General features: G+C 40.1%; 2 protein-coding genes across 2 annotated transcripts; one reads left to right on the forward strand and one right to left on the reverse strand.

Moving 5' to 3' along the window:
• Window positions 1-398: 398 nt before the first annotated feature.
• On the reverse strand, window positions 399-1,863 carry LOC145786156 (zinc finger BED domain-containing protein 5-like). Its single transcript, XM_082597807.1, has 3 exons — window positions 880-1,863; window positions 616-801; window positions 399-485 (listed from the first exon to the last, which is right to left on the reverse strand). The coding sequence occupies exons 1-3, from the start codon at window positions 1,861-1,863 to the stop codon at window positions 399-401; spliced, it is 1,257 nt and encodes a 418-aa protein (XP_082453933.1).
• Window positions 1,864-4,599: 2,736 nt separating this feature from the next.
• LOC145786157 (uncharacterized) lies at window positions 4,600-5,829 on the forward strand. Its single transcript, XM_082597808.1, has one exon. It carries the CDS (start codon window positions 4,600-4,602, stop codon window positions 5,827-5,829), a length of 1,230 nt encoding a protein of 409 aa, XP_082453934.1.
• The last annotated feature ends 3,815 nt before the right edge of the window (window positions 5,830-9,644 follow it).

A 9,644-nucleotide genomic window follows, 5' to 3' on the forward strand; every position in this document is an offset into this window, starting at 1 on the left:
AAAGTAACAAAATTACCAACAAAATATCACAGAGTCCATTACACCACACAGCACAGAACGCATCAGAATAACAAAGAAAAAGACACAGCTAAACACAAACACAATACAACTAAATTTAATGAGATTTTTGTTATTGTTTATCTTTCACCAGTTGATCGATGCGTGGCATAACTTTGCTAATATATAGCACATCTGAAGTCATGTCCAGAGGCACTTAGTCGGTTTCGATTTTTTGATTTGATGTTCTGAGAATAGAAAATCCCTGCTCGCATTCCCTAGTAGTTGTGGAACAGCGTGGAAAGCTAGCGTTGGGTATGAAGAAGCCATACTAAGCCAGAAGTTTATTGCAGAACATTCTTTGCGTTGTTTTTTTGCTGTCTGATCCTCCTGGATGTCTATCAGTTCTTCTTGTTCCCCTGTACCGACATGTAGGTCGGCTGGGTCCACTGAGAAAGGATCTGTGATGTATGGGCAGCTTGTGGTATCTGGAAAGTAATGCTGCAATTCAGCAGTTAGCAGCGAGATGTGCTGGGTAATTTCTCTGGAAAAGTCATCACTGATTTCCATTTCAAGGGCTGACAAAAATTTAAACATACCATAGCGCTTGTTTTCCACCTTTTTCCTCCATAATTCCATCTTTCGGATAAAAGCTCCCAGTTTTGAAACAAAGTCTACGATCGTGAAGTTTTGCCCTTGAAATGACAGATTTAAATGATTGAAAGCTTCAAATATATCTGACAAATAAGCCAATCTTGCAATGAATTCCTCGTCCTCCTGATCGTTTTGAAATTCATGGTCTTTCTGTTGGAAAAATAAAAGTAATTCATTCCTCATTTCAAAAAGACGCTTAATTGTATTTCTTCAAGAGAGCCAGCGCACTTCTGTGTGATAGAGGAGATAAGTGTGGTCTGAGCCGAGATCTTCACAAAGAACCTTAAACAATCGAGTATTTAAAGCTGATGTTTTAACAAAATTACGATTTTGACTACCCTGTTCAGTGTTCAAGCACATCAACAACTTTGCAGGAAGAACCTTTGTGCAACGAGCAAACTTGTGTATGAAACAGTGAACACTTATGACGCGAGGTGACACAGCTTTGACATGGGCTTGAAATCCAGACTTTCTACCGAGCATAGAAGGAGCCCCATCTGTCGTATATCCGACAAAATTTCCCCAATCCAGTTCATTTTCCTTGAAAAAATTATCCAAAAAGTTGAAAATATCTTTTCCTTTTGATGTAGTTGACACCTCATGATTCAACAATAATTCCGTTTTTACAGCATCGTTCTGTGCAAAGCGGACGTAGACAAGCAGTTGGCAGCAGTTTGTGACATCTGTGGATTCATTAAGTTGTAAGGCAAATCCAAACTTCGAATCTCCTACTCCTGCAATCACTTGGTCAGTGATATCAATTGACATTTCCTCGATGCGTCGTTTCACAGTATTGTTAGAAAGCGATACACTATCTAACTTTGCCACTGAATCTTCTCCAATCAAATTTCTGACTAATATCTTTGCTGCTGACAAAACAAGTGACTCCGCAATGACATGAGCTTTTTTGTTTTGGGCCACCAGAAGAGATACTTCATAGGATGCCTTCACAATTCCGGCATTATTTAGGTAAAACTGGCCTGTGTGATCCATGCACTGTCGCTTCACGTTCTCCCCAAGTCGCTCAAAATAACTCTTATCTCGATTCATCTTATCTGCATGATTGGACTCAAGATGCCGCAAACTTGGTTTCAAAGCTTCATTTGAAAGGGTTTTCATACAAATCACGCACTGAGGTAAGCTATCTCCACGATGTTGAATAGCAATGAAGCCATACTTAATATAATCTGCGCTATACTTTCGCTTCGACATTTTCAAATATTTAGACAAAAATGTAATGCTGTTCAGGATTCAGCCACTACACGTCGAAAAACCAACATCAGAATAAACGCAATTCTGCAATTGCACAGAACACATTGCACACGTAATAGTTTCGTCACAGACACCATTCACTTTATTTGACAATACTACTAGCCTACATAGTACATATCGCATGCAACGGAGAGCTGCTCGCGTACCACCTGAAAAGCTCCCGCGTACCACTAGTGGTACGCGTACCACCGGTTGGGAACCCCTGCGCTATTCTCTATTTTTTCAATATCGATTACGACCAAGTCTTTTCTTTTTTTCGCCAATATCGTTTATGGCTTTTTATTGCTATTGACAATTTTTTATTGCTATAGCTATTGAAATCGGATATTTCTCTACTTTTTTAGGAAGCTATCGAAATCAGATATTTCTCTACTTTTTTGTGAGGCTATCGAAATCGGACATTTCTCTACTTTTTTGTTTGACTATTGATATCGATTTATCCCCTACTTTTTTCAATATCGACTTGTAACCCTGGTTATAACTTGACGACATGAAAACAATGACTAAAACAAACTAGCAAAAACAACATCATTATCTTACGGAAATTCAATTATACCCAGAGAATTTATTTATTTATTTTAATTTTATTTATTAATTATTAATTTATTTAATTTTTTTGTCGAAATGCAACAGCTAGGCAAATGATAATGCTTAAATAATACAGTAGGATACAGAAATAATGTAGCGATCCATTATTGCTTCAGATGAGTTTCCCTTTCTCTAACTATAGTGAACTAGTTTAACCTAATATTATGTCCTAAAGATTCTGTAATTTAGGACTAGCCTACAGTTAGCCTAATAAACCCAGTCAGCAAGGGTTCGTGGGGCCCACGTGGGATTTCCATGGGCATTCGTGGGCTTGTGGGCTTAAGGTTGGTTTATCTGATGTTTCCGATTAGGCCCCAAGTGCGCGGCCTACTTCATATTTTTTTCTTTACAACCGATTCCCGATATCTTTTATTGAATTTATCTTAATAATGTTATCATATCATGAAAATGTATCTGGGAATTTATTTTCATTTCTTGAAATAAACTTTCTGGGCTTTCTGTGGGCATGAAGTGGGCTACCCACCATGATGAAAAATTATAAAATATACGTTTGCACCGGTCCATTATGCTATATTAAAGTGCAATAATCATAAAAATTGAATATATACAACGATACAATGCGACGGCGGTTTACATTTTAATAATGGTTTCATGGTGGGCTGCCCACTTGGGACATTTCTGCAAACCGTGGACACATAGGTACTGGGGCCCACGCAATACAGTGTGGGTAATTCATATGCAGCCCAAGTGGGCCCCACGAACCTTTGCTGACTGGGAACGTTATGCTGAGTTTTGCTTTTGAGTTTTGCTCTTTTTTTAAAAATAATCTAGTTTGTCCTGAAAGTTGTATGCAACCTTATGTAATCTTTGAAAGTTTAAATATTGCCCAAGGGCTTGATCTTACATAATCTATAACCAACAATCTAAAGACGGGTTGGCCATAGGCATAGGCTACTATGCAGTTATGCAGCGCAGCTTATGTGGTAAAATCGAGTGGAATATTCTCGAGCTGCTTCGAAAGCCTACTAGGCTATAGACTTGGTTGTGTCGAAATAGTTTTTGCAAGAGTGCAAGCTTATAGTAGGGTAGCATGTTGCTGTAGGGTAGCCTACACAAAATAGGTCAGCAGTGATAGGCCTATCAAAAAAGACAAAGTGTTGAAATCCACTAGAAAACTGCATAGCCTAAGTTCAAAGCAAGCAAAATTAAAAAGAGTGAAGGTCGATTATCATATCTCATCGAAAAGCTGGTAGATCTCGCGTGTTTCTGTTGACACGATAGAGTCTAGAAAAACTACCAGACCTCTGATCAGTAGCCAAATGTTATCAACGTAGATACAACCCTGTAGCCTACAAACGTTAATCAATTACGTTGATGCATGGCCGTTGAGAGAATATTTTTGGCCCGGAAGGCCTACCAACGGCAATAAGATCCTTGAGCAGTGCAGGATTAAGGTGGATGCTATTGATGCTGCAGCATTAGGCCCATTCCTGAAATAGGCCCAGAAGAAAACAGACGTGAATTTTCCGGACGCTGAACAGTTTTCCTTTGCTTAATTAACCCACAAATAATTCTTATTATGAAATTTGTAGTCCGACTTTCGCACGCCTAGGCACAGTGTTACGCCTAGGCACGTAAGATAAAGCAAGATTTTGGCATAGACTACTTATTTAAGATGAAAAATTATAACACTTTTCGAGCTGTTTCAGGGCCCTTCATTACTTCAGCCGCAGATAAGATGCACGGCTTTATTAACTCTTCCCCAATCGTGTATGCTTTTTTTGGTTTTAACTATTCGTAGAGAAACTAGATAGGATTCATGAAGAAAGGATTTTTCGGTAGTCGTCATCTTTTCATTTGCTTTTTTTAATCGTTTATATCAGAGAATATTCGTCCAAAATATTCAAGTGGCTTGCCTTCAAGATTGTTGTGCTTTGAATGAAAGTGACGAACAACTTTAGAAGGTTTCATAACGTCATTTGGCAGAATTTGGGAGCACACCAAACATTAGGGCCGTGACGATTGTTCACTACCCGGATTTTCACTACCCGCCATTTTCCTATTCTGAAGGAAAATGGCTTGGATGTTACTAACTGCAGAGGCCAGTCGTATGACAATGCGTCAAACATGTCAGGACGGTACAACGGTGTCCAGGCAATTGTGAAGCGAGAATGTAAATATGCTGCTTTTATTCCATGCTGCAACCACAGTTTAAACCTGGTAGGAGACCAGGCTGTTAATAGCTGCGCTGGCTGTACCAGGTTTTTTCATTTTGTCAATGGACTATACGTTTTCCTGTCTGAATCGACATATCGCTGGCAGAAACTGAAGAATCGCTGCACATTAACGCTCAAAGGTTTGTCTGGAACCCGATGGTGTGAACGTGCAGATGCTGTCAAAGCGCTAGTAGAAGGGTGGAAGAGCATTCAAGAAGTCCTGGATGAGCTTGCGGCAGATAAGGAGCAGAAGGCCGATACGAGAAACCAGGCCGACGGATTTTCGCGCAGGATGGACGAACTTGAGACAGCAGTTATGGCGACTGCCTGGAACGATATCCTATGCCGTCTCAACAGTACGAGCATTAGCCTCCAAGACCCTACAGTCAGTCTGAATACGGCAACTAGTTTATTGGAATCACTGGTCGACACGATTCAATTTGCACGGGACAGATTTGACGTGTATGAGCAGATGGCGATCGAAAAGGTTCCTCACGGCGAATACAAGGCTGAAGAACGTCGAGGCCGTAAGCGAAAGCGAATGCCTGATGAAGGAGCTGCAAACGAAGAAAACCTCACCCCTAGGGAAACATTCAAAACCCATATATATCTGGTCATGATCGACAGACTGTTAGCTGAACTGGAAAAGCGAATGAAGGCGTATGAGGATATATCTACAACATTCGGATTTCTTTCGGAGCTAACGTCATTGAGCATAAAGCAGATCGAGAATAAAGCTCAAAATCTCGTTTCCTCGTATCCAGATGACTTGGAAGACACGCTGGTGGCTGAGCTCATACAGTTTGCTGCATTTATGCGCACCCAGAAATCGGTGAGTGTGAACGAGTCAGCAGAGCTTGCCATGTACAAGCTTTTGTCGTCGTTGAACCTTTCTCAAACATTTCCAAACGTCGAGATTGCTTTGCGCATCTATCTGTGCTTGATGGTGTCTAATGCCTCCGGCGAGCGGAGCTTCTCAAAACTGGGAATAGTCAAAGGAAAGCTGCGGTCCTCGATGAGGGAGGAAAGGCTAAACATGCTGGCGCTTATGAGCATTGAACATGAGGTGCTGAGCAGCCTTGACTGCACTGACATGATCGAAGATTTCGCGCTTGCTAAGGCTCGAAAAACAGTAGTATAAGTAAGCAGCACTAGCGCAGCATTGACAATATGCCAACGTTAAGTTGATCTGGATTAGCCTTTTCTTCATTAACTCCGCTTTTCAGGCAATATTGGTATTGAATTGTGTTGGTGTTACATAGCCTGATGTTACTCTCGAGTTTTTACGATAACACGTCGTTATTATTGTTCATGTTCATTAAAATTTGGCTGACTGCGTCGAAAGCAATAAAGGCTCTTTGGTCGGTCTGAATACGCGTGTACGGTGGAGTCAGATTTTCGAATGCATATGTACCAATGCCTAGAAAAAATAGGCCTGTTTTTGCGCTGCAGCATCAGGCCCAGTTTCGTCTTAATCCGGCCCTGTCCTTGGGTACCAAGTCAAGATATTTGTAAGAAAAACGCACTGCATCCAAAGAATACCCTGTGGTTTTTTTATGTTTCCGGGTCACTTGAAGGTTCCGGGCCCTACCCCAAAAGTACCTCCTGGACCTTATCAACGCTACTGCGTTTATGATTTAATCCTTGTAGTTTAGGTCTCGACTCAAACTATACAAGCAGCTATGCGACGCATCCTTTGGGCAACGCTGAAAAGACAACTCAAAGGAGTCCAGGCGAGAGGCGTTAAAAATTTGATCTCCAGTGAAATGCAGCTATTATCCTTGTTTTATCCCGGTGTAACCTACAACTGTGCTGTCTGCATATGTCAGGCATGTAGACAACTGAAGTTTTCATAAAGGTATCTTTCGCATTTTGACAGTCGACTGAATATTTGTGATCAAAGTTTAAATTTTCACTGACTATTTAGATTATGTGACGTCATCCAGTCGCAGAAAATCATCCAGCGGAAAATGAGCTTCAGGCTATTGTTATGTAACAGTTGCTTTTGCCACTTGACGTTGCTTGAAAGCATTATCGACTGCCGAGAAACATAGACAAAAAGGTCCCATTTGTTTTTTATTATATCATACCATACAATAGCCTAGTTAGCCTGGTACACGAGAGATACCGAAATTATAGTACGGTAACAGCTCAGGTGTTTACAAAAGAAAGTTTCATCCTACTAATTTACCAGAAAAATTTCAGAGATGCAGTTTTGCAGTGTGAACAAAGTCACCCCGTTTGCGAGGTTACTTTGTTCACACACTAACCAAAGGATAGCGCGTTTCGTTCAGTAGCTATGGAAATAAGCAATATATGTGATTGGATAGGTGAGACCACAAGTGTTATAGTGAGGAAGATTTCGAACTTCAATCAGTTGTAGTTTTTAATTTATAAAACAAAAAGTGTCGATTTTGAACAAAGTCACCCTGGTTGATAGTATCTCTTTATATCACATTTAAAGCTGATTTTTGTGAACTAGGCCACCTTCATAGTCATTTTGATGCCTTAGGATTGTTAGTTTGCATAGCTTAAGCCAAGAAAAATTCTGGCTTGTACTGTTTTTCATTTTGACTTCCCATGTACGGTATGCTCTATAGACTAACCAGCTAGTTGAAGACGTAGAGATGTTTAATTTGTCAGTTGTGCTGAGCAGATGATAGCAACTGACACAAATGGGTCATTGATCAACAGGTGTGGAGTAGGCTATGCTACTATGCTAAGCTGATAGTGAACCAGTAAAGATTGGGCATATATATTAGCTTACATCCGCTTACACGACAGTAAACGGCATTTTTTTATATAAAATATTACCGTACTGGTAATTTCCTTGTGTTTGTCTTACATTAGTAATATTTATGGAAGTGGCTATTTTTCCACACTTGTTGCCATGGTTATAATCAGGTGTTGCCAGAGTTAGGATTAAAGTTAAGAAGGGTTAAGGTAAGGGTTAGACTAGAGTTAGGAATAAGATTAGGGTTTTGATCTTTGCCCAGGATTAAAAAAAAATTCCAAAACACAAGTTTTTGTTTTTAACAGCTTTAGTTTAAACTTTTCTCAACTTAGGACATAATTCCTTATCTGGCAACACTATTGAGGCTAATATCACACTATATAGTGTAAATATAGCCACAGCCAATATGTAGGCTACAGTATGTATATGTTCAGTAGTATACGGTGATCATTTTTTGGGTGTTTACATTTTTAGAAAGTTTCAAACACATACTTGATTTGTACAGTGACTATACAGTATTATCATATCAATTTATTTTAAAGTAACTTTTGAAGCCAATATTGAACAAACTGCAAGCCTAGTGTGTTTGTAATAATGTATACAGTGGCATAGCCTACATTACTGTGACCATTTTTTTGGGTGTTCACTGTATTTCAGCAGCCTTTAATCCAGTGGTTCTCAAACTTTTTCAGCTTGTGACACATTAGAAAAAAATATAAAACGCACGCGGCACACTTACAAAAGAAGAAAAGTTGCACTTCAAAAAAAATTATGTTCACGTGTCAATGCGATGGATGTGCTTGTTTATACCAATATAAGCTTCGACTGAAACGAGGTTGCATTGTTGACAAACATATACCCGAATTTCATCGTCAATTCCAAGCAGTCTCTCTCGTTTACAGCTTTTAATTTCAGTCAAAACAGAAAAGCCATGTTCACATACATTTGCCATGAAGATGCAAATGGCCAGACGTGGGCATCCGCTACTTGGGCCAAAGTAGCGCGCGCTACCGCTACTTCTTCCGCTACTTTTGTCTAAAATGACACTAAGAAACATTCAAGTCCCTAGTGACGCAAAAATGACCTTGAAAACGAATGTTATCATTCGTTTACACTGTCATTTTAACGTCGTTATAGAAAACACATTCTAAGGGAAATTTATTGTTACGCATCTTTTAAAAACACAAGCATTTCAAAATGAGAGTCACTAAGTCCTGCCTGGTTTCACTTAAGCACATCTTTTCCAACAGAGAAAAGTCTCTCCATCGCAGCACTGGAAGGAATGGGGGTGCTGCATTTAATAAACAGATGTTTTAATTTAACTCGGTATTCGAAAAGCTCAAGGACTTGCTCTTGTCCGAAAGAAAGGCGTCCACAATTGTTGCTTCCTTCTGCACCGACGTTTCATGGGATGGCGCAAACACTCCAAAAATACATCCTCGGAGTCATGACTAGTGTTGGTGTCACTCTTATCGGTATCAACCTGGCTTGATGTCTCCCGCAACAGTCGAATTACATTTGTCTTGACTTTTTCTCGCAGTGCGTCAGCATCATTCGTGGAAACGTAGTGCAGAAATTGTAGCCATGACGTCTTGAAGGAGAGATGAAGACATGATGCCATAACGCATTTCATGTTGTTGAAGCACTTGTTGAATCGTTTCTTCACCCCTTCAAGGACTTTTACTTTAAACTCCTCACAGGTCACAAGATCACTGATCTCGGTCAACTTCTTCCCGCAAATTGTGATGGTTGGAAGCAAGACTCCGTAATATGCCTTGGACTCGCCCTGGAGAATGTCTAAAGCCTGGCAGATAAGCTTCATCACACGGAGATATTCGCCGAAGAAGTTGACGTCAGCTAGAAAAGACCGAAACTTTGCAACCAAGCCGATAATATAGCTGCTTGACCACGCCAGTATTGCAAAAAAACAAGCATTTTTTTCAATTTATATTAAAAAGTAGCGGGTAGCGGGAGTGCGACTAAAAAAAAGTAGCGCCGCTACCGCTACTTTGGAATAAAAATAGCGCTGCTACTGCAACCGCTACTCCAACTAAAAAGTAGCGCCGCTACCGCTACTTTTACCAAAAAAGTAGCGCCGCTACCGCTACTTTTACCAAAAAAGTAGCGCGCTACTGCCCACCTCTGCAAATGGCAATATAATTTTGATTGCTTTTGTACGGATCATGAAATAGGATTTGGAAGCAGACAGCCAAAACGCATCC

This window comes from Aplidium turbinatum, chromosome 17 (genome assembly GCF_918807975.1).
Source record: "Aplidium turbinatum chromosome 17, kaAplTurb1.1, whole genome shotgun sequence".
NCBI classification, from domain to species: Eukaryota; Metazoa; Chordata; class Ascidiacea; order Aplousobranchia; family Polyclinidae; genus Aplidium; species Aplidium turbinatum.

Excerpts from the sequence above, each read along its gene's own strand:
- LOC145786156 (XM_082597807.1), bottom strand. The coding sequence starts at position 1,863 with ATGTCGAAGCGAAAGTATAGCGCAGATTATATTAAGTATGGCTTCATT. Across the intron at positions 802-879 it reads ATCTCCTCTATCACACAGAA|AAAGACCATGAATTTCAAAA; the intron begins GTGCGCTGGCTC and ends TTTTTCCAACAG. Across the intron at positions 486-615 it reads TGGAATTATGGAGGAAAAAG|ATACCACAAGCTGCCCATAC; the intron begins GTGGAAAACAAG and ends ATTACTTTCCAG.
- LOC145786157 (XM_082597808.1), top strand. The coding sequence starts at position 4,600 with ATGTCAGGACGGTACAACGGTGTCCAGGCAATTGTGAAGCGAGAATGT.